General features: G+C 44.1%; 1 protein-coding gene across 2 annotated transcripts in view; it reads left to right on the forward strand.

The window, feature by feature from the left end:
• The first annotated feature begins 2,083 nt into the window (after nucleotides 1-2,083).
• Nucleotides 2,084-24,951, forward strand: part of IFT140 (intraflagellar transport 140) — an 87,750-nt gene continuing 64,882 nt past the window's right edge. The window contains exons 1-8 of one of the 2 annotated variants that reach the window (XM_068206403.1): nucleotides 2,084-2,104; nucleotides 9,672-9,847; nucleotides 10,959-11,180; nucleotides 14,553-14,674; nucleotides 15,330-15,472; nucleotides 19,727-19,902; nucleotides 22,986-23,077; nucleotides 24,196-24,302. In XM_068206403.1, the coding sequence (XP_068062504.1) occupies nucleotides 9,701-9,847; nucleotides 10,959-11,180; nucleotides 14,553-14,674; nucleotides 15,330-15,472; nucleotides 19,727-19,902; nucleotides 22,986-23,077; nucleotides 24,196-24,302 (1,009 nt within the window). In that variant the 5' untranslated portion in view covers nucleotides 2,084-2,104; nucleotides 9,672-9,700. Of the gene's footprint in view, nucleotides 2,105-4,598; nucleotides 4,716-9,671; nucleotides 9,848-10,958; nucleotides 11,181-14,552; nucleotides 14,675-15,329; nucleotides 15,473-19,726; nucleotides 19,903-22,985; nucleotides 23,078-24,195; nucleotides 24,303-24,951 lie in introns of those variants that run through there. The other variant, XM_068206402.1, reaches the window with a different exon arrangement.

Raw genomic sequence — 24,951 nt, forward strand, 5'->3', positions numbered from 1 at the left:
AGCGCGGCGCGGGGCGCGTGACGAAAGCTCCGCGCGGAGGAAGAGGCGGCAGCGCGTGTCCGCCAGGGGCGGGGTGAATCTCGAGATGTGGCTGTTGATTGGCTGAAAGAAAAGCCAATGGAGAGCCCTCTAGCCGAGCCCTTTGGACGGGGTCCAGGATTCCATTGGTCAGGGAGCGGGTGATTTGCATACGGCGCAGTACTTGTGGCTGCCGGGCGGCGGCGCTGCCGTTCCGCGCCGCGGGGCCTGCTCCGGCTCCCCCCGGGGCTGCTGCTCCGGCTCCCCCCGGGGGCTGCTGCTCCGGCTCCCCCCGGGGCTGCTGCTCCGGCTCCCCCCGGGGGCTGCTGCTCCGGCTCCCCCCGGGGCTGCTGCTCCGGCTCCCCCCGGGGCTGCTGCTCCGGCTCCCCCCGGGGGCTGCTGCTCCGGCTCCCCCCGGGGGCTGCTGCTCCGGCTCCCCCCGGGGGCTGCTGCTCCGGCTCCCCCCGGGGGCTGCTGCTCCGGCTCCCCCCGGGGGCTGCTGCTCCGGCTCCCCCCGGGGGCTGCTGCTCCGGCTCCCCCCGGGGGCTGCTGCTCCGGCTCCCCCCGGGGGCTGCTGCTCCGGCTCCCCCCGGGGGCTGCTGCTCCGGCTCCCCCCGGGGGCTGCTGCTCCGGCTCCCCCCGGGGGCTGCTGCTCCGGCTCCCCCCGGGGGCTGCTGCTCCGGCTCCCCCCGGGGGCTGCTGCTCCGGCTCCCCCCGGGGGCTGCTGCTCCGGCTCCCCCCGGGGGCTGCTGCTCCGGCTCCCCCCGGGGGCTGCTGCTCCGGCTCCCCCCGGGGGCTGCTGCTCCGGCTCCCCCCGGGGCTGCTGCTCCGGCTCCCCCCGGGGCTGCTCGGCCCCCCGGGGCGCCCCGCGGCGCGCTGCCTGGCGACGGACACCGTGCTGGGCCGCCAGTACCGCTGCCTCTCGCTCCCTTCGCCGGCATCCCCAGGAAAGCCGTGGGGCCGCTCGCCCTGGCGCAACTGGGACGTTCGTGGGCTGCGTTTGGGAACGGGCGATCCCGCTGAGGAGGCCCTTCGCTGGACCTGACTTTGCTGCTTGGCATTCTTCTTTTCGTAGTGAGGGCTCCTTGATGTGGACTGATACTTCTGCGTGGTGTCTTACGTTAACTGCTAAGCAGGACAATTTTAAAAAATCTTATAACTGATACTGCTTTTCCCTTAATAACGTGTTTGTGGAAAGAACATTAGGTCGTCATCTTTTTTGAATCTTTATAATTTTCATAGCAGGAAAGGGTGCCTTAGTCTTCTTCCAAGGAAAATCTGTAAGCTTAGAAATAAAGTCATAAGTAGTTAAACCTCATGATGGTGTCTAAATTCTGGAAAATTGGGCTCCCGTGGAGCCCAATTGCAAGTAATTATCTATGATGGTAGAAATGTAACATGTCTTGAGCACTGTGTATGGAAATATGTAAATATGCTGTAAAGTGTATTTGTGAGTAACCAAGCGGACTGCTCTAAATGGAATTTGTTAAAAAAAGGTTTGTCTCCAGTGCCGAGCTTTTCATTTAAATCTACATCTTGATTCTTTGGGTTTTTAAGAAAATATTTTTCAATTTTGTTGTAATCTCACACAAGATCGCACGGCTTATTTTTCCTCCTTGATTTGGCCACAACCAAATTCAACAATACTCTTGGGAAATGATGGATGCTGCATCTCCACTACCATGTATTTCCATAGTGCTTTGCCGAGAGATGTGCAGTTATGTTCAGCTCTCCAGCTGAAGGTTTCGAATCTCTGTTTATAAATAACTTTCCCTGCTTGAATAGCCTCATTGCCTCCAGTGGACTGTTAAGGTGTGAAATTGCTCATGTGTCTAAATGTTTGCGAGAGAAAAGCTGACTGAAAAGGAGTTGGACAAGAGCTGAGAGATAGGGGGTAGGGTGAGACGTCAAAAGACACTTGAGCTTCCATTTGTTTGGTTTTGATCACGGCCCTTCCTTGCTAGTCTGTTTTTACAGACCTGCACAGCTACAAAATGCAGATAATCTTCCAGTGTTTGTTGTCATGGTTTCCTAGGCCAGGCAAGAACATTAACTTGGATTTGTCCCACATCCTGTGTATTTTAAAGTATGAATAACAAATAGCATTTTTACTAGAAAATAGAGAAAGCAATGCAGAACTGTTCAGCAGAAGGACAAAGTTAATACTTTAGATTTGTTAATGTTTAAAATTTTGCATCTAATGTGCACAATCATTGCAAATTATAACATGGAAATACTTTCCCAAAGATCGTAGGTGTAAAAGCCACCAATACAGTGAATGTTCTGTATTTTCCTTTTAGATTATTTAGAAGCTAGCGGATTTCATTCATAATTTATTTCTTTTAAGAATGCTCTGGAGTTGTTTATTCTGGCACACAATATTGGATGATCTTTGTGTTGCTAAAGCAGATCTTTCCCGTGCATGTAAGAGGATTTAAATGGAAGGACAGACTGGTATTGTTAATCCCTTATTGCTTACAGAATAAGGAAGCACCTAGTCATGCAATTTTGTTTTCATCTTGGTGTGTGAGGTCAAACCCTTAGGGGAAGGGAGGAAATGGGCTGTGAGCAACTGCACTACTGCAGCCAGTCCCAGGACTTTAGGGATTTGGAGCTGTTAGGCATCTTTTATGATACCAGGGAGTTGGAACTAGATGATTTTTAAAGCCTCTTTCAACCCAAACTATTCTGTGGTTATGTAATTTTGAGTAGAAGGGAAGATGTTAAGATCCTAGGAGTCCACATTCACTTGCCTATTTATCATAGAAGCAGGGCTTCTCTGTTGAATATTGAAGGGCAGGAAAACTTAATTTCCAGCTAAGCCTGCACAAGTATGAATATGTAGTTTAGTTATTGGGAAAAATACTGTGTAACATAGAACCAGCTAATTCTGAGAGCTGTAAAGTGGTCACTTGAGCAGAGACAGTCAGTGGGTTGTTTAGAATATTTTTATTCCAGCCCAGAAAGGGATGATAGACTAGATGATTTTTTGAGGCTCCAGCTGGCCGTATGTTCCTGACTTGAGTGTATCATGTAATTGCAGTAGTTTCCACGACAGCCTGGTTGTCTGAGAAAACAAGGCGTCTGCACACAGTCTGCCCAAATCCTCAACTTCTAGTCTTACGAACTCAAGGCTACAGTGAGAACAATTGGCTGGGCAGAGGCAAAAGATGAATTGGTGACTCTGGGAGTGGCACCTGAGTGAGCTAACCGAGCTATTGCCTGTTCAAGGAATCCACCATGGAGAGATGCCATAAATGACTGTTAGAGCTGATGCCTTGTAGAGGGAGAAGATAAAAAGCTCCAGGAAACAGGTTTTTGTCAGTCCTGCTGCTCTGGTCTATGGGAGTGGCTGACTTGCATCAAGAAGGTCTAAAGCCAGTGTTTTGCCTCTCTACCTGAAGGCTGTCCATAATTCTAGCACATATACAGTGTGTTTCAATGTACTGCGTGCCTCTCACTGGGTTCTTTTTCCTACTTGCGACCAAAACAGAACTTTTTTGTTTGTTTGGGTTTTTTTTTTGTTTTGTTTTGTTTTGTTTTTTTGGTTTTTTTTTTTTTTGTCTTTCACAAGAGTCCCTGTGTATTTGGCAAAGGAAACTGGTAAACACCACATAAATTACACCTTACACATGGCCAGTTAACCTTGAAATTTGCAGGAGCTGCTTGTCATAGCTGTACCAGGTGTGACTGCTTTTCATCAGCTTGCATAGAGGCGTTGTGACTTCAGAGGAATTACAAATGACTGTGGATAGGACAGCGCTGTGAGGACTTGGTCTTGCATTTTTTCAACCCTTCTGAAGGTGTTAAGCAAACCTGGCTCGTAGGGCTGGCTGCAGCCCAATGGGGGCAAGAGCTGGGAATGGAGCTGGGCTGTACCTGCCATGGGTTGTGGGTGGCGTGCTGAGGAGGTGCAGGCTGCTAGGAGGGCTTTACGGGTTGTCTTCGTTTAGATGTTACTAGAAAAGCGGTCGTTAAGTTAAAAACTTTTCCCTCCAAAACTCTGAAAGAGCCGCTGAGCTCCGGGCGGTACAATTAAATATGATTACGATATGCGTTTCTAGATCCCGGAGGTTCAGCTGGGTCACCCTCCGTCACAGCAGGTGCTTGATAGCGTTGGAGGGTTTGGGGAAGGATCTCGATTCTCGGCACGGCGGCACAGTCCATCGCCGCGGTAGAAAAAGCTCCTCACACGTCAAGGCACCGAGCCCTAAGGGCGGCTCTGAGGGCGCCGGGGACGGCGCAGCAGGACGCGCGAGACCGCCGCCGGACCGGCTGCGCTCGTCACTTTCCGCCACTCTTCGTGTGCCGCTGGGCGGCTTCGGCCGTTCCCGCCACTCCTCGGCTCCGCTCGGCAGTTTCCGCTCGCGCCCGCCCCGTTGTCGGGGTAACGCAAAGCATCGCGGAGCGAGTGCGGCCTGCGGCGCGGGCGGCGAGCGTGGGGGCGGGGGAGAGCGGGCGACGGGCTCTGCCCACGGGCGGGGGAGAGCGGGCGACGGGCTCTGCCCACGGGCGGGGGAGAGCGGGCGACGGGCTCTGCCCACGGGCGGGGGAGAGCGGGCGACGGGCTCTGCCCACGGGCGGGGGAGAGCGGGCGACGGGCTCTGCCCGCAGCAGCCCGCGGCGTGTCGGCCGGCTCTCGATGGTTGTACCCGGGCCCGGCCCGTGACAGCGGGGTTGATCGCGGTCAGCCGGAGGTAAGGGGCGCTTGAGCTGCTGCCCGCGGGCGGCGGGGGCGGGCGAGAACATGATGGCGTGGCCCGCGTGTTTGTCTTCTCGGAGCTGTGGAGTTTGTGGAGCCCCTTGTTCTATGCCGGCGAGTGGCGGTCACGGCCTGGACGAGGCACCCGCGCAGGGCTCGGTCCACTCCAGGAGCTGCCCACGGCAGCAGCAGCCTGGGCTCTTCCTGGCACAGGCTCCCCACCCCTTCTCCCTCTGTGCGGGTGCAGGATCCAACCGGCTTTTGCTTCATCTGTTTTACTAGTTAGAGAAGATTATACATAGTCATTCACCATCTTTTTGGAGCACGGAGCCGTTTTGTATTATCTTTTTTTTTTTTTTTTTTTTTTTTTTTTTTCCCTGGGGCTGAGTCTTTTAAACAATTTCCAATTTAAAAACCAGCGTTTTTCATAGCTAGGGATTAAAGGAAAGACTTTGTCTTTGCTTTGGTAACTTGAGCCTTGCTGGAGAGTCTCGTTAAGGCAACTGGGACAGAGAACCCTTTCACCATGCGTGTGGTGACTGAGGGGCTGAGTCCACAGCTCCACAGGTACAGCAAACCAAGTTGCTATCAACCTCGATTAAATGTGCTGATAACACTGTGACAGAAGATAAAAACAGCTTTTTAAGTATTGTCCCCAAAGATAGAATAGCATGTATTTTTTTCCTGCATGTTGATGATTATTTTGTGAAATATGTGCACGTGTTCTGGCTCGCTGCTGTCATTTGCAGTCGTTAATGTTGTCTGTAGTGTTTATCTCTGTGAACCTCACGAAGTTCAACAAGGCCATGTGCAAAGTTCTGCACTGGCTTGGGACAATCTCCATTACCAGTATAGTCTGAAAGACGAACAGATTGAGAGCAGCCCTGAGGAGAAGATCTTGGGGTACTGGTGGGTGAAAGACTGGAAATGACCTGGCAATGCACACTGGCAGTCCAGATACCCCCATGTCCTGGGCTCATTGCCACAGCGTGGACAGCAGGGAAGGGGGGAATTCTGCTCCTCTGGCCTGCTCAGGTGAGACCTTCAGGTGTATCTCCAGCTATGGAGCTCCAGCATAGGAAGGACATGGAGCTGGTGGACAGAGTCCAGAGGCGGCCACAGAGATGCTGCAATGTTTGGAGCCCCTCTTCTCTGGAGACAGGCTGGAGAACCGTGGGTATTTAGCCTGGAGAAGAGGAGGCTCTGTGAACACCTCATTGTGACCTTCTAGTATTTTAGGAATCCATTCAGTGCCAGTGCTGGTAGCTCAGGGTGCAGTTGCAGTGCAAGCTGCAGGTTAAGCTTTGGGTGGCCAGAGCAAGAGGCTGTGAACTGATGACTCTCTGCATAACACAGGGCATGGGGACCTGCGGCCCAGCCAGGTGAGGGACACTCAGAGCTTCCCCGCCCTTAGACTGAAAGGGTGTAAAAGCTTGGGGGTTCCTTTGCTTGATATTCCTCCTTGGAGATACCAGCTCAAGCTGTAATTTTGTTATTGCACCAAAATTAAATTATTTTAATGATCCAGATGTCTGAGAATGCTATGGGAAACCTGTGGTTGAGCTGGTAAGGAAAACTGGTCTGACTGTATGGGTGTGAAAATGTAGCTGCACAGGGACCTCGGTCCCAGCTCAGGTGGTACAAGAGTGATTGTCAGGGTGGCTTCTGGATGGTTGGACAGAGAAGTTGTGTTAAAAAGAACTTTATGGGATCTTGTAAGAGAGATGGAGATAGATTTCTTACCAGGGCTTGTACTGACAGGATGAAGGGCTAATGGTTTAAATTGGCACATGTCAGCTTTAGTTTAGGCATAATGAAGAAAAGTTTTATTGTGAGGGTGCTGAGGCCCTGACACAGGTTGCCCAGAGAAGCTGTGGCTGCCCCTGGATCCCTGGAAGTGTCCAAGGCCAGGTTGGACAGGGTTTGGAGCAATCTGGGATAGTGGGAAGGGGTGGAACTAGATGAGCTTAAGGTCCCTTCCAACCCAAACCATGCTGTGATTCCACGAGACCTAACCATTTTTAAGAATTGCCTGTGGGTGTTTCAAAAGTGTCTGTCAGATGTATCTAATTTGATCTTTGAGATCAAGTATGGGGACTTGGTCATGTTCTATTCCAAAACACAGAATGGTTAACTCTTTCAGAAATTTTATTTTTTTTAAATGGAAAAATAGAACATGCAGTGCCAGAATAGTTTGTAGAGGCAGTGTTTCTTGGTTTTCTTTCTCTTTCTTTGAAGACTTTTTTTAAGATGCAGCTGTCAAAGCTACAGTGTAAATACTGAGCTAGCAGTAATCATGTGAGTAATGAATTCCCAAGATCACAGCAAGATCTGTAGCAATTGAGTATTGGTTCAATTATTTTTACACCACTGAGTAATCCACTAATGTAAGCCATTTATTTATTTGTGTGTAGCAGTCTGCTGCATAATTCTTTGTAGTTATTGTGATGGTGAAGAGTATTTTATATTTGGGGTTGTCCATAATTTACATGACAGTATCACTGAATCTTGTTTTAGTAAGTGACAGTCTGCCATTTTAAATATACACAGTTTTGGTTGAAAATATTTTCTTGCTGTCTATTAAATCCAAAAGTTAAATTAGTGAGTTGAACAAGAGATGCAATTTGGAAACGTGATAAACTTATTTCTGTCATTGAAGGGGACTGAAATATCTGAATAATAATAAGCAATATCTAATAATAGATAACTATGACTACAGACGCAAGGAACAACTAAAATAGAAAATGGTGGATATAGCGAAGATATTACAGCTGTATGGCTTGTGTGAAAAAACTTATTTCATATGAAATGTAGCTTTGTTTTCATTTAGACACCTTACATTTTTATTTTAATCTGAAGAGAAATTCTTTATTATTTCAAATTTTGAGCTCATCTAAAGCTTATAGTCAAATATGGACTAAATCCTTCCTCTCTTAGAGGAAAATGAAACAGATAAAATAAGAAGTAAAGTTGTAGTATGGGCACAGAATTCTGGAACAGTACTGAAGTTGTAAGAAAATGTTTAAAATACATGAAATCAAGACGAAAAATGCTTCAAATTTTATTTGAATGGTTTGTTGGGTTTTTTTCTGAGTGGTGATAAAACTGGACCCATGCAATGCCACTTTGGGAATGCTGAGGATTTTGAAGGATTGTGCAGATAAAAGTGAGTGGATCGTTTTGGAAGATGAAATGGTTTGTCCTTAGGCTGACTGCTCTTGTCTGCTCTCATATCCAGTAGTTGATGCTGTTCCTTGTATGTGTCAGAGGCAAGATACAGAACTCCCAATTTACTGAACAGAGTTGCCCACCTTGCTAAATTAAGTGCCCAGCAAATTAGTTATTTTAGGCACTGACAGATGATTTAAAGAGACCTTAAGAGTCTGTTGATGCTCATTTTGCATGCTGGTGGCTTAGGCAAGTCTTACTGCTATGCATGTGTGTGCCTGTGAGTTCTGAACTCATGGTTTACCTGTGCAGAAGAAAACATCTCTTCCCCTTAAATGTCACAGAAGTCTTTTAAACGTTTCATGCTTGGGGGCTTATTTGTGTGTATGTTTGTTTGTGTTGTTTTCTTGGGGGTTTTGTTTTGTTTTTCACTGGGTTCTGTACCTGGGGAGGAGTAATCCCATGCACCAGTCCAGGCTGGGGACTGCCCTGCTAGACAGCATCACTGTGGAGAAGGACCTGGGGGGCACCAGCTGTCCTTGACCGGCTGTGTGCCCTGGGGCCAAGATGGTCGATGCTGGGGTGTGTGAGGAAAGGCCTTGTCAGTGGGCTGGGGAGGGGATCCTGCCCCTCTGTTCAGCCCTGGTGAGGCACATCTGGAGCACTGTGTCCAGTTCTGGAAGCTGGGCCTACTGAGCCTTGAGAAGAGACAGCTGAGAGGGGACCTCATCCCTGTCTGTCAGTGTCTGCAGGAAAAGCTCAGGAGAATGGACCCGGCTGTGTTCCATGGGGCTCAGCAATGGCACTAGAGGCAATGGGCAGAAACTGGAACACAGGAAATTTCATCTTACTATGAGGAAGAACTTCTTCACTGTGTGGGTGATTGAGCACTGAATAAGCTGGCCCAGAGAGGATGTGAAGTCTCCTCATTAGGGATATCCAGAATTGTCTGGACACAGTCCTATGCCATGTGCTTTGGGAAGACCCTGCTTGAGCAGGGAGGTTGGACCAGTTGACCCACTGAACTCTGTGACTCTGTGATTATTTGCTAGGAATTTGAGGTATTTTGCTCCAGCTGTTTTTCTTTTGAAACTGACCTGACTGGATCCCATGATACAAATCCAAAGACCATTTCTGTGTATAAATTATTACAGATTATTAGTGATGCCCTCCATTTCTGACTCACAGCACTGAAGAGTTTTGTTCTCATGTTCTTTTCTGTGCAACATCAGCACTTACTTTTTTAATTCAAATGTTGGTAGCAGTTCCAATGTAAATAGCAGATAGTGTGATTTCAACAGTACAAGCTCCAAAGTGGTGACAACTTACTTTGTCAAAGTTTCAAAGTGGTTGAAACTTACTTTGAAAGCCCAGACATGAGACTTAACAACATAAAAGAGTTCAATCTGCACATTAGTTAACATCTTTAGATATGAAGTACTGGAAGTAGCTTTCTGGTAAATACTGAGTTATTTCAGAGTCCTTTGAAGTAGGCCAGCACAAGACACTGGTAAGAGGCTGGTACCGGCCTATGCATACTGTGAATCTGCAGAGTATGAGGTTCAGTGTTTCTCCATTTTTTTTTAAATGCCACTCTGACATTCTCATATCTGTGTAGTATGTGCAACAAGATGATGCTGTAGTTTTATTTTCTCCCGTGTTTTAACCCATATATATGTCATTATATATGGTACATAAATTCAATGTAATATAGCGTTTATGTAGTGTATATGTATTATCTGCATAAGCAAACCTGATAGAGATGTTTGTATTCCTTGTACAGGTGTGCAGTCTGAGACAGCTCCTGTTTTTATGGCTGTGTACGTGGATCATCGAACAGCTGCTCCTGATTCTGTTGCCTCCCCTTCCCATATAGCATGGCACCCACTTCATCCACTCCTGGCAGTTGCTTCCATCAGCACAGCAGCTGGGGGCTGTGTGGATATCTACCTGGAACAGGTGAAAAATCAGCAGCTTTGCTTTTGCTCTCGATACAGAGTCACAGAATCACAGGATGTTTTGGCTTGGAAGGGACCTTTAGGATCATCTTGTCCCATCCACCTGCCATCCACGGGGACACCTTCCATAGACCAGGTTGCTCCAAGCCCCATCCAACCTGGCCTTGAAAACTTCCAGAGATGTGAGATGTGTGAGAAGTCACACAGCTTCTCTCAGCAACCTTTATCATTGTCCTAACTTAAAACTTCACATTTTTAATCTCTATTTTTGCAGGCTTACTTATCCTCCTGGAATCTCTCTGGGTTTTAATTACTGTCTGTGTCCTGTGCTATATAGAACATGACAGATTCTTCAGCCACTCATTATATGTATTTTTTAAAAGATCTTCATAAATTAAATTGGTATTTCCTTTGAAATTTGATGTTTACAGTCTATAAGTCTTGTTTGTGATGGTTACTGATTTGCTTTTTGCTTCTCAGTGTGAGAATTTCAGGCTTGTATGTAAATGAACACATGCTGCTGCTTCTTTTTAACTCTTAAGTGTATAGAACATACTAAGAAATGGAAATGGAACAAATCATTCCACCACCTCAAGACTGAACTGATTTTCTGCCTGTAGACAGATATTTCTTTCGCATACTCTAACTTTTACATGAAAGCCTTGTGTAAGACTTTGGTTTGCATAATTTTTAGGGAAGTGTCACTAAAAGGTGCTAAGCAGCAGACTTTCTGAAACATCTAAGTCTCTTAATATGATAGCCTATAAAAAGTGTACTTTTCAAAGTGTATTCTGAAGAATTATTATCCAAGTTTAACAAATGGAAAAATAAATACTTAGAGAGGTTAAATGATTAACATGAAATATTCTTGCAAACTGCATAAAGGAGGATCTGCCTTCAAGAATTGTTGAAGCATTAGATTATTCTATGTCCTTAGTGATGTGCTTTGTTCTTTTTCAATAGCTGGAATTTCTTTTTACTTTGAAATGTGCTTGAAGCCTTCTTACATCCTTTATATGGGAGAGAAAGCTTGATATTGACTGGGCTGTGAATTGGAAGGTTTGGCTGCTGAGTTTCCACTGGACTGAGCTCACACTGATTTCTGTTTCCAGGGAGAACATGTGCCTGATTCCCATGTTGAGAGAAGCTTTCAGGTCACATTACTTGCCTGGCACCCTTCCAGACCCATTCTGGCATCAGGATGGGAGACAGGAGGAGTTCTGATACTGAATAAACAAGACAAGGAGCAGCACACTGTACCCTCAAATCACAGTGCCAAAATCACAGTCCTGAGCTGGAGTACAAGTGGCACCTGCCTTGTGTCTGGGGATGGGGTGAGTAGCTGAAATGCCATGTGGGTTTGATGTGGAACACAGTCTTGGAAGCTCTGAAATAGGAAAGGATCATGGAATGGAGATACATGGGGAAGGGAGAGTTGTGTGGGAGAGAAATTTCCTTTCTGTAGGTACAAATTAAAACTGTTAGGGAATAAAATCAAATCTTAGTGTTTTAATTTTTGCTACAGTATTATTCTACAATTAAAGAATTGCTGTTCGATAATTTCTCTTTAAATAGAAATGTGTTGGATCTCAGTGAGTGCTGAGCATTTATGAAGGTTTAAGGCTATTTCATGGATGGAGTAATTTAGGTATAGACAATTTGAATTTTTTTGCTCCTGTCCATGGACAAATTTTATGGCAGACTCAAGAATAAAGCCTAGTTGTTGAGAAACAAATTCCAGCTACAGTATATTTCATGCATACTGAGTGCAGAGCAATGCTCACAGGAAACTTTTTCTGGTTTTATTAATGCATTAAAATTATGTCAAATTGATTGCATTGGGAAATGTGACACTCTATTTCTTGATGAGTTGGTTACCCTTCTACATAGTGAAGTGAGAAAGTAGCTATTGAATATTCAGGATTAAGTATTCATAGAAGATTCTGATTTTACCAGTTCCTGAGTCAACCAATGAAGAAAAAAAGGATTTTTTTTCTGTATTTTCTCTGATACAAACTTGAGCTTGCCCAAGAATTTCAGTTCTGCTCGTACCTATATGTCAGAATTCTTATTGGGAGGAAAAATTATTTTAATTCATTGTTTGTAAAGTTCTGCTGTTGCATTTGACAGAAATGCAGAAATTCAAAATTGAGTAAAAAGAGAATTTATCATCTTCTTTATTAGAAAAGAGAAAGTTCTGCCCAGGCAAAAGATGGACTCATCTCTGTGTAGCTGAGGCCTTAATCATAATGAGACAATACATTGATGTAGACAGAGCTTACATTTATGAACAAAATACTTTTCAAATTGATTTCAAACCAGTGTCATTATGCTATGGTCTGAGGTGCAGCACAGATATACTTAATTTCCTACATATTTTCCAATAGTTTTTAAGTTTATTTTTAATATTTTTCCCGTGAGGATTTATATTTAGGAAACTTCCATTAGTGAGTGCTGCCAGGATCATGTTCTGCTCATATTAGAGGAAATTCTTTAGAAAGAAGATAAATATTTGGATGCTGATTTGGTTTCTGTTTCACCCAGAGGGTGGTTGGACACTGGAGAGGCTCCCCAGTGAATGCTCAATGCTGCAAGGCTTCTGGAGCTCCAAGAGCCTTTGGACCAGCACTCAGGCACAGGGTGGGATTGTTGGGTTGTCTGCGTGGGGCCGGGAGTTGGGCTTGATGATCTGTGTGAGTCACGTCCAACTGAGCATATTCTATGATTCTATCTTTATTAGGATTTCTGTCATCATACATCTTGAAATGCAAGAAAATTATTTGAAAATAACTTCATAAAACTGGAACAGGATACTGTGAAAATCAGAAGCTCCTAATTTTTTTTTAAGTAAAAATACATGGATGATTTCCACGTTTTGATCACACAGAGGATCTAGGTGCTTTCTATAATGAAAGCCTATTTGTAAGGCAAATTGCTTTCATACCAAGTAACTAAAGCTTTGAGTTTTTAAAAAGTTTTGGGAAGTTACAGGGTAGAATTAGAGAATATCTCCATTTTGAAAGGACATTTAGATAGATGATAAGGTCAATGTCTTGTGTCCTTTAAAAATATCATTTGAAAACAGATGAGTTCTGCACCCTTTCCTGTGAGACTTAGGAGAGGTGGTGAGCCTTTTTTTTTTTTTTCTCCAATCTCATGTGCTCCAAACTAAGAATTGAGATTGCAAGTAGGTTATCTGGATACAGGCTGGAATATCTAGAAGGAGATGGAAGGAAGGTCAGCAGCTTTAGAAAGCTGCAGGCTTTTCCTCCAGCTTGTAAATACTGCAGGTGGTTTTAGCTGGGATCCTTGGAAAATGGTGGCATATAAAGCTGATGAAAGAGTGAGAGGAGGATCCAACAAGTTCATAGGATCCTGTGATTTTCAGAGGTAACTAGCAAACATTTTTTGAACTGCAAGTGTCCTCTTGGGACAGTAGTACAGCAGTGTCACAGTTGCACAGCTGAGTGGCATTCTTTAAGCTGCAAGACTCATTGCACTTAATAAATAGTTTTGGATGGTACAACTATTGCCATCTTACTGTTGAAAAGAAGTTAGAACTTTGAATCTTAGGGAAAAAAAAGGAAATGTTACTTTGGAAGGCCTCGGCTGCATCTTGTGTGGCTTCTAGTTAGAATTGTGAAGAATAAGTGGCCACTGCTACCAGTCTTTCACATCGAGGAAAAGGATGGTACTTCATTGAAAACAATAAATAAAAATAGAGCAAATTCTAATGCCACTTTATTGTTGTTTATCTTAATGAAATAAAATGAGATTGAACTTGATATTGAAAATTGTTACTGGGTTTTTTCATGTAGTGCTTACATGGAAGGTTCCATAATGCAATTTGGTTTCATAAGCACTAGCATAACAACAACAATAAATAATCGTCTTAGCATTCCAGCTGTGAGGATGTACTGTAAGTCTGTTGGAATTTGTCTCCATTCTTTCCAGTCACCAGGGGCTTGTTGCTCCTGAGCTGGCACTGCAGGGTGTGAGTTATGTCAGCACCTGTGCCAGGCTCGAGGGCTGGCCTGTGTTGAGCACTGTTGAGTTAATTAGCTAAACAGACTTCCTTTCCTTAGCATCTATGATTTTTCTAGTTACTAGATTATTTTTCTAAAAGTAAGTTCTTGATTTTTGTAAAAGTAAATTCTTGAATGTCTGCTCTGAAAGAGGAGGAAAGCTCCAGAAATTAAGAAATTCTGCCCTTAGTCTTTCTGCATCCTGTGACTCTACATGTCTAATCATATACCCATGCTCATCTGCATCAGTTTTACATGCACTTACTGAGGGATGCATATGCTCTGCTATCCTTTATTTCAATTGCTAAAAAATAAGCTATCAGACTACTTGCAAGAAAAAAATGTGGAAAGGATGTTATCAAGACAAATATTTACATCTGCTACTTGCAGAAGAAAACCAAGACTGTTCCATTTAATTGCTCTGGCAGTGTGGTTTAACTAAAAAAGGATAGGACTAACAAGCTTTTTTTAGATAATTTAGGGGAGCAAATAATATAATGTTAAAGATAGCTTTGGTTCTCTGTGGCTTAGTTTTAAGTGGGAGTAATTGCATGTGTCAACTAAATAAAAGGAAGGGTGTTGCTCTGTCAATAAAACATTTATTTGTATGTGCAGTGATTAGCTTGAGTCTGAATTCTCATCTGTGTGCAAAGGGTAATGAATTAACTTGTCTTTTTCTAGCACGGTGTCTTGTTTCTGTGGAAAATGGACCATCGGGGCAGAGTCCAGGGTCCTGCCCTGCTTAAGCAGGAGTATGGGAAGTGCTTGTGGCACTGTGTCTTTCGGCCACCCCCTCCTAGTGAGTGAGTATTGGCCCCGTCAGAGCTCTGCTTTGTCTTGTTCCACAGAAGGAAAGTCCTACCCACAAATGAACTATTTTAAATATGTTAAAAAAATTTCTTGTCCTAACTGCCCTAGATTTCCAAGCTCTTCTTCCACTTTGGAGGCTGGCTCTGTGTCCTGTGTGCAGTAACTGGTCTTCTTTCTCTTCTCCACATCTTCTGTCCTTTGCTGTTGACTCTTCTGTCTTAGTTCTTCTAATTAGCAATATTGCTTATTGTGGAAAGCCATAAACACACTGGAAACACAACTATGATTATATTATTGTAAAAAATAATTACATTAAAAGTCAGTTCTTAAACATTATTATTTCTTTCCTGTGCAAGCAAGAAATAGGAAGTAGCTGTAGTGAAAAAGAAGAGTTTTCCTTGTCTGGGCTTTTCTGTTTCACATCTCTGAAAAAGTAGTGATGTGTTTTGAAAAAAAGGTGAAACAATGCAAATGAAAACTAATATTGAAATTTTGCTTTGTATCCTATTGAGTTTGCCCTTTTTTCAGTCAGTGTCTGAAACATCTTTGTTCTCTTTATACAATATGCTTTATTAACTACTCATCCATTCTTTAAGACTGAAATTACAGATATGAAAAGAATTGGGAATGAAGTATCTCTCTTTTCAGGGACTTTGTGCAACTGGCAAAAGCAGCTGTGAGTGGTGATGAGAAAGCCTTGGATATGTTTAACTGGAAGAAAGCTGGAATAGGATTGCCTCTGAAAACAGCAGTCCAGGAAGGAGTCTCTTTCTTTATCACTTTGACAGATGGTAAGAGCAAAACCACTTTTCCATTTGGCTGGGAAGTTGTTTCCTTAGAGCTTCAAAATAGCTCAGTGCATGGTAGTCTTGTTTTCATATATCTGACACTTGGGGTATATTCATATATCCCTCATATTCATATATTCAATAGGGTAGAGTATTCTATAGGAGTTGTAGAATGTTTAGTAAGAAATGAATAAAACTACTGAAATCTGATCTTCAGGGTGGTCTTGTTCACAAGGTCACCAGAGGTACTGTTAGTCAGGTTCCTGAAGAAGTGAGTATGAGGAAAACAATGTCTAACACACAAGAGTAGATAAAATTAGCTTTTGTTCAAAGCTTCAAAATAATGCATGTGTTGTGGGTTCTTTTTTCTATAAATAGGCAAATTCTGCTGAAACATATGTCTTAAATTCTCAATTTTCTTTTCACTTTTTTCTCATGCTTTGAAAAGATGCTTCAGTCTTACGGAACAAAAAAAACAGTCTGAGAATCTGTTTTGTTAGTTTGCTGTCTAATATAGTTTCTTCTTTGCATTTTCTTCTTCCTTGCCTTTTAATCTTCCCTGTCTTTTCCTATCCCTTTTAGTCTCCTGAGCACTAGTTTGCTCTAAGCTAACTTTCTTCCCACCCCAATTTTTTTTGTGATGCCATCTCTCTTTAATTTGCTCTCTGAACTGGAGCCAGAATGTGTGTAAGAAGTTGCATAATGGCTGTTTCTGTAGGTGATTCAAGTCATCCTGTTGATGCAAGTGTTAACTGTTCTGAAAAGGTTTCAGTTATGCTGGTTCTGCAGCTCCATTACAATTCGATTCAGTGTTGTACCAAAATTTTCAGCCCTTGTTTACACTAGCACAGCTTGCAGGAGTGGCATGGGCCCGCTGCGTGGTTGGTTTGCAGTGTACCTTCTTTCAATGTGAGAATACAAGCCTCTTTACTAGAAAGGTACCATTTAAATGGAAAATGGATACAGGGTGGCTGTATCTTCATAAAAATACAAGGAGAGAAGCTTTGAGAAGCCGTGCCCATTCCGTCCTCACCTTCAGAGCCGCTGTAGTGGTGGTGCAGAGCCCCATCTAGGGACAGGCTGTGTGTCCTGCGGGTGCTGTCCTTGGCTTGGGCCTCTGCCTCGGTTTGAGACAAGTTAGGAGGAAACGTCTCTGAAAAAAAGGCAGGTTTGCAGCACACCCTCTTCCCATCAGACGAAGGGAATTTCTTGGAGAAAAGGGAAAAAACCTGTTTATTTAACACACAGAGTGCACGCAGTCACGGGAACAAGAATGAATAATGTTAGATACTAAAACCTTTTTGCTGCGGTGAAAGCTGGTGCATTTTAGAGTCCTGCTTGGCTTCTCCCGAGGTCCGGAGCCGGGTGTCCCTGCAGCCTCCCCGCACCCGGCCGCAGCATGCGGCTACCGGTGACGGTCTGGTTTTTTGGACTGGAGCAAAGCTGAACAGTTCCAGAAGAAGAAGCCACAGTCCCGGGAAAGACTTCTTGCCTCAACTAATGAAAAGAAGCTAGCAAGCAAAAAGATCTAACTCTCCTCTCTCCTGAGAAAGATCCGGGAGAGAATCTGTGTTTGAACACAAACTGCCGAAAGAATTCCCCCGGCTTCTCCCCCTCTCTAGGACCTAGCTTGAAGTTACAGAAGCTGTATCTGGGCATAAAGCAGATGGTAGGGGTACAGAATTATAAAGTCACCCCAAGACAGCCTCCTTGTCATACTTCTCAAATTTCAGTCAAATGGTACTGTGTGACTGTCCTTGTGAACAGCCTCATTGCTTGAGTTGGTTTGAGTGTATGTATTTTAGACTCAGTTCTTAATTAGTATTGATCTGCCGTAACTCCGAAATGTCCTGAGCAGGACTTGGGGGTGGGGATGAGTGAGAGCTGGACATGCCCCAGCTGTCTGTGCTGGCACCCAGAAATTCTCTGTATGCTGAGCTGATCCCACAGTATGGACAGCAGGGGAGGGGGGGATTTTGCACCTCAGCCCCACTCAGGTGAGACCCCACCTGCAGAGTTGCCTCCAGCTCTGGAGTTCTCAACACAGGAATGACATGGAGCTGTTGGAATGAGTCCAGAGGAGGCCATGGAGATGCTTCATGGACTGGAGCCCCTCTGCTCTGGAGCCAGGCTGGGAGAGCTGGGGGTGCTCACCTGGAGAAGAGAAGGCTCCAGGGAGAGCTCAGAGCCCCCTCCAGGGCCTGAAGGGGCTCCAGGAGAGCTGGAGAGGGACTGGGGACAAGGGATGGAGGGACAGGACACAGGGAATGGCTTCCCACTGCCAGAGGACACGGTTAGATGAGATATTGGGAAGGAATTATTCACTGGGAGGGTGCTGAGGCCCTGGCACAGGGTGCCCAGAGCAGCTGTGGCTGCCCCATCCCTGGAAGTGTTCAAGGCCAGGCTGGACAGGGCTTGGAGCAACCTGGACTAGTGGGAGGTGTCCCTGCTTGTGGCAAGAGGGTTAAAAAGACATTAGTTTTAAAAGTCCTTTCAAAACCAAAATGTCCTGTGATTTAAGAAGATGAGGATATCTATGCAGGGTTTTATTGCAGGGAGAAAATAAAGCAGTGGGACGGGACTTGGAATTTTTTTTTTAATATAGCTGGAATATGGGGGATGGTAATATATTTGCAAGAGTTTTGGAAATTTAAACATTCTTTTTAATCAGATCATATCTCTTACATTTTAGTGCGGATTCTTAATGTTCATTCTTATACACTTGTGTTTTCTGCTTAAGCTTTTGGGGGAAGATGCTATTTAATTTAATAGGTTTTTTTTATTTGTGGTGTAAAATGTCACCCTTATATAATACTGTGATTTGCTAAGAAAATATGTGGATGTGGCTTGAGATCTGTCAGATTTCGATGACATTGGTTTGGGTGACTTTTGTAGTACCACTTGCAAACATCTCTACTGTTTGTTGGGGGTTTTGCTGCCCAAACCTGTGCATGCAATGGGCCAAGGCCAATTGTATGAGATTCAATAAGGCAAAATGCCATGTGCTGCACTTTTGTGACAACAACCCCACTGAGTGCTCCAGGCTTGGGAAGAGTGGCTGGAAACTGCCCAGCAGGAAAGGCCCTGGGGGTACTGGTGACAGCAGCTGAACCTGAGTCCAGGTGCAAGAAGGTCAATGGCACGTGGCTTGGATCAGCCATAGTGTGGCCACAGGCCCAGCACAGAGACCATCCCCTATGCTGGATGCTGTTGAGGCACCTTGATTCTGGGTCCCTCACAAGAAGAAAGAACTTAAGGGGCTAGAGTGTGTCCAGAGAAAGGAACAGAGCTGGGATAGGGTCTGGAGCACAAGTCTGAGGGGGAGCAGCTGAGGGAGGTGGCAGGGCTCAGCCTGGAGAAAAGAAGGCTCAGGGGGAATCTTCTGGCTCTGCACAACTCCCTGACAGGAGGCTGCAGGCAGGTAGGGGTTTGGGCTCTGCTCTCAGGGAGCAAGGAACAAGACAAGGGGAAACAGCCTCAAGTTGTGCCAAGGGAGGGCAGACTGGAGGAAGGAATTTCTTCACAGGAAGGGTTGTTAAGCATTGGAATGGGCTGCCCAGGGCAGTGGTGGAGTCATCATCCCAGGAAGGGTTCAAAAATAACTAGATGTGACACTTCATTATATGGTTATTGGGTATGGTGCTGCTTGATCAAAGGTTGGACTTGATGATTTTGGAGGTCTTTTCTAACCTTAATGATTCTGTGATTCTATGATTATAGAGTCGTACAACTTAATGACATTATAATGGCTTTTAAAATGTTGGTAGGTGCATTAGTTACCGATGTCAGTGTTTTTAGAAAAACACTGTCCCATTTGCCAGTCAAATTATGGATTAAATCTGAATTTGGTGTGTGGTGCAGTGTTTCCTAAACAAAGAAGAACTTCATGTTCACAGTTTTCTGTCATCTAAACTCTGCTCTAAATTGAACCAATTCTTAGCTGCCATTCTTCTTTCACAGATTTTTTTCTAAGACTGAAGATTTCAGAAGCTATCATTCATACAGAAAGTTTACTTGCAGTTTAAAATTATTTGAAGTATTTCCCTTTGGATTTTCTAAATGAGGAAAAATATGCTTTGGTTTATTGCTCTGGTCAGCTATTGTACTCTATCCTGAGATGAACTAGAAAATGACAGAATTTTTGTTATTTTTACATTTTCAGCACTTGAGGAATGTTTTATTAAGTTAGCATCAACTTTGGCTTTTGTAGCTAAAAGCTGTAAACTGTACTCTGCACCTTGTTTATTTGTTCTGCAGGTTCTGTGCACTATGTGAATGAGAAAGGGAGGTCAAGGCAGGTATTGTCTATGGACAGTCTGGTCCGAAAGCTCCTGTTGCTAGAGGAAAGAGATGTTTTACTTGTAATAACAGAGACTCTGCAGTTGTCCTTACATGCAGTTTCTCCCGAGGGAGAGGCAGAAGAACTCATGAAGGTAAGAGTCATACTACAGGGTAAAGTTGCAATATTTATTCTTTGTAAGTTTTTTGGTTTTTGATTATCACTATTTTGTTTTCAAATGAATCAACTCTCATATTTGTTTCTCAGATGATATGTTGATGAGGAAGCAAAAATAGCTTATCTAAAAGTGGAATAGAATGATGTGTTACTGAACTTGGAAAGATAGTTTTCATCTTGTCTTCCTGGTTTTTCATAGTTCTTTTCATTTTGACTCTATCTTAATTCTTTTACACTTACTTTCAGTTTCTTAGTGAATTTGTGAAAAATTGGAAATTCCAGTTGTCCTGGTTGCAGAGGTGGGCAGTGCTTAGCACCATGTAGGTGCAGCTAAGTTATTCTATACCACCTATATCATCACTGTTTTCGGGAGAAAACACACACAATTCAAAAGTGGGCACCATTCCGCCTAGCTCTCTCTCATGGAAAGGTTTTTGGCATCAGCCCTACAGACTCTGTCTTCTGCCCCTGCCATCCACCCTCTTCCGTTTTCTCTGGGACGCAGCGGTGGGATATGGTGCTGAAAGGAAAGCAGCAGAACACAGAACTGATGTGTGCTGAATGGCAGCACCAGTGGGGAGACTGTGGGCAGGGGACAGGGAACGCCCCCCGTACAGCCAAAGGGAGCCCAGCTGAGCCCAGTCCAGCCAAGCCCATTCCTAAGCCAGGCCAAAAGGAGTGCAGCAGAATTTCAGGGAAGAGGCAGCAACCTGTAGGATCAACACCCCCAGTATGGTGGAGCAGTAGAAGCAATGGTGCAGGCACTTGTGTGGAACTGAGCCCAGCAAGGCTGCAGTGCGACCCATCTTGGATGACCCAGCTTTTAGGAGGGTCTGTTTGCCATTGTTGTTCGTTGTCTTGGCCTGGGAGGGGCAGGAAGCTTCTTGCCATACTGCTTTTTTTGTGACAGCATGCGGGAGCCTGGGGAAGTCACGTGGACACAACCTATGGGGGGCATCCACCATTTTGGTTTTGGTCTCAGCAGCCACATAAAACTAATTTTTTTGGCTGAAACACCTTCTGGTTTTGGATATTTTTAAAAATTCATATTGCTGTTGTTACTTTGTGTTTCTTATTCCATTGCTTTTTGCTTTCAGTAAATTATCTCAGTCCATAGTCTCTGCATGTGTTCCTCCCTTACTGGAAGAGGCAGGAGAAGGGCCGTGGCTTATTTAATTTTTTGCTGGTGTTAAGCCACCAGATTTAATTGGTGCCCAAGATAAGGCTCAAGAGTATTGAGATAACTTTGATCTAAGCATTTTTGTTTTCGCTAAAGAGCTCCCTGGTTCTAGTGTTGCTTGTTCTGTTCATGTGGGTGTGATACCTAACCCTGCATATACTCCCATATATGCACTATGTATCCACCACAGCAACCTGTTTCACAGTGATCTGGGAAGCATGCCATCACTGATATGTCTACTAGGTTTCCTCTGTCCAGTGTACACCATGTTAATATTTAGGACAGAGATTTCTAAGGAAGCTGTCCAGAAACATGTCCTGGGATGGATAGTCATTAGTGGTGTGGCATGTCTGAGAAAATGGGCCAGCTTTTGAAAGAGTACTCTACTCCTGGTTCGGAGGTTCACCCCTGGACATCTACAGGGCCCTGATAAAGTGTTTGAAAGAGAATTGCTGTGGCAGTTTCAGAGAGGTGCAAAGTTATGGAATGTGCTGGACCCTGGCTACTATTTATTGGACACTGCTTGTTTCTATACAGCACCCTCAGAGGGAGGAGGAGGAAAGCAAAGCAACAGGCACCATAGCCATTCAAACTGCAGCTTATCCACAAGAACAGCCTGTGGTAAGAGCAGTTGCCTGTATTCAGAAGAAGAAATCCAAGACCAAATCAGTTCATGTAGTGAGTGATGAAAAAGAAGCAGGGCCCTCACAACAGGAGGAAGAGGCAGGGCCAGAGATAATCACCCAAACCCTATCCCTGAGTGAGCTGCGAGACATGCAAAAAGATTTCAGCCTCCAGTCAGGTGAGCCCCCAGTGACCAGGGTGCTCTGATGCTGGGCTATTGTGGTACATGGTATGAAATTAGATGGTAGTGACACTTTGCAACTGGGATCCATGTCCTGGGATGCAAGTATTGACCAGGGGATTGGGAAAAGACCAGAAACTCTCAGCCTCTGGACGCAGCTCCTACCAAATATGAGGAAAAGGTTTCCTTGGAAAGATGACCTTTTAGCGCACTGAGACAAGTGGAGCACTATGGAGCAAGGTATCTGGTACCGGAGAGAATTAGCTGTGCGGGAGATGCTATTTTCAAATAACGAGCAATTCCCTACTAATCCAGGCAATTCCCTACTAATCCAGACAACATCCAGCGTTCACAAAACAGATGGCAGAAATTCCTACAGAGTGTGCTGGTGTCATATGCCAACTCATTGGGAGTGATATCATGGAAAGAAGGAGAACAAAATGTGGGCTATTTGGTTACCAAACCATAGATGTATGAAAAAAACTATCTCCATCCCATTATGGGCCCGTGTCTCCTCAGTGGAAAGACTGACTGAGGATCTCCAGAAATTAAAAGAGGAAATTAAAGAGAAAATGTCTCACACCCTGCCCTGTGCTATTACAAAATGCTGCTTGTGGGTAGATCCCAAACCTTCAGTTTTCTAAGATGTTTTTTTCTTTTTATCCAAGAGAGAAAAAGTCTGGACACTTGTGTATTACAGTGGTGTTGACTTCTTATTGATCATTACTTATGTTTGACTATAAGTAAGATCTGGAATTTCACATTTTAAAGGAATGTTTATTAATTCTAAGAGAAGTTCTAGTGCAAGAGTAAAATGCTGCTCCTTATCTACTTAATTAACCCACTACAAGGGTTCTTTTATTAAATTTATACATTACAGTCTTGATGCATTTTATGGTGATCATTGTTGGAATCATCTGAATTCACTGTCTAAATGTCTGTCTGAATTGACAGATAGGTAGAGTTATTTTCATATTTTTACTTTTTAGCCAAAATGTGCAGTTCAGATGCTTAGTGTCCTTCAGCATGCTCCTCTGACCTTCTGCAAATGTATTTATTTGCTTATGGTTAACAGGTGAAGTTGAGTGGGAAGACTGGTCATTCTGCAGACATGATTCTAGTAGACCACAGCCTGGTTATTACAGCACTAGGTGAGACAGTCATCAGGTAAGAATGAAAGTTGTTCTGGCTGCCCCTGAGAAGGGCCAGCTAAAAGGTACAGTCTGCAATGAACTGAGTATTTTGCTGCAATGTTGGTTGGGGTTTTTTACCAATAATGGAAAAACTCCCAACATTTTCTAATTTTGTTTGTAAAAATAAGTAGAGAAATTAAATGAAAAATTTTTTTCTCAAGGACAGAAACTAATTTGGTATGGCTTGCTTTCTCTCTAGGTATTTTATATTGTCAAGGAAGTGGTACCTACTCTATTCCTTCCTTGAGTGCTGTTACTGGTTTCTTCTGAAAATAAATGCAGTTGGGGGTTTTGCCTGAAAATACAGCCCCTTTGCCATTCTTGCCAACGTTATTTTCTGATCCTTAGGGTACTCATGGCATCAGCAACCAGAAAAAAAGTGCTTACTTTCCAGGACGTTTATTTTACTGTAATATAAAACATATATTTCAATTACTTCTTTCCCTAATCATTCAAAGTATGTTGCTTTGCCATGATGTTACGTTAATGTGTTCTGTAGTTTTACCTTTTTTGCAATCTTGTCTTCCTTGTCTTTATCAAGACCTGCTCTACCTATTCCTCTATCCTTTTGGGAGGGTGGGATTGTTCCATTAATATCAGTATTTCCCTTTATTGAGCCTCTGTCTGCTACTTTTGTTCATTTTGTGAGAATGCAATAAAGACCAAGTATCAAGAAGGAATAGCTTCATGGCAGTATTTAGTTCTAGAAAATAAATCTGGAATCCATAGGACTACTGACTAACCCAGGAATATTCTTAAAACTGAGGAGGAAGCATAATTAGGGAGGAAGAAAATTGCAGCTAGCCCTCACTTTTTAATTTTTTTTTTTAAAGCTGCACTTGCTTCTGACTTCTTTCTTCATAGGAGAATATCCCTAAACATGCTGCAGATTAAAAACTCAAAGGAAAAGGAAGGAGATTGTTAAGAAAGTCACACTCCAGAGGCGGCTTCTGACAATTTAATTTTAAAAATGAAATGATCTAGGTATTGTGGAAATAGTAAATTAATGCCTTGTACGGCATTCTGTTGACTGTGTTTGGCAAGACACCTGAAAGAAAAGCATTGTTAACACTTTTGTTTTGTGTGCCTTAGGTTCTGGGATTTGGATCAAGATGAGAACTATGTGCTCTCTCTAGATACGCAATTTGGCTTTGAGCGGGGAGAATGTATAAACTGTGTATCTTACTGCAGTGCTAAAGGTGAGAAATAACATGGCAGCTGTGATCTCTGGTCCTAAACCTTGTCAAACCTCAGCCTTCCATGCCCTGTAATAATTTCAGTATGTTTGTCTTGTGACTGAGGATCTCAGTGGTAGTATGTGATGTTGAAGATTTTAGTGTGGATCAGAAATATGCCTTGAAAGGTGCAGGGAAATCATCTGATACTCAACTACACTTGGACTCACCGTGGACCTGCCTCGTGGTGCATAAGCTGGATTCCCTTTGACACGAGTACCCCTGGAGTACACCTAATGCACTTCAGCATGTTTTGGGCATTCAGTCTCGAGCCTGCACTACGGCTAATGCAAAATAGAGCTCAGTGACATGTATTGTGTGTATGCCAGGTCCTTACAACAGATCCTTTCTACAGACCTGCTCCTGGGCACCACCTTGTTTGCTAGCGTCGGCGCAGCTGATGTTTGCTGCAATAGTTTTCAGTGGTTGGTTGCCCAAAGTGACTACAAAACTAGCTATTTAAAAATAAACACAAGCCATTGGAGAAACTGCTGAGGTCACTTGGTTTGTTCATCCTAGAGAAGAGGAGACTGTGGGGCGCGTGCACGGGGCAGATCCAACCTCTGGTTTTTCTGAGTAGTGACAGGACCCAAGGGATCAGCCATAGCTGTGT

This window comes from Anomalospiza imberbis, chromosome 16, assembly GCF_031753505.1.
Source record: "Anomalospiza imberbis isolate Cuckoo-Finch-1a 21T00152 chromosome 16, ASM3175350v1, whole genome shotgun sequence".
Classification (NCBI taxonomy): Eukaryota; Metazoa; Chordata; class Aves; order Passeriformes; family Viduidae; genus Anomalospiza; species Anomalospiza imberbis.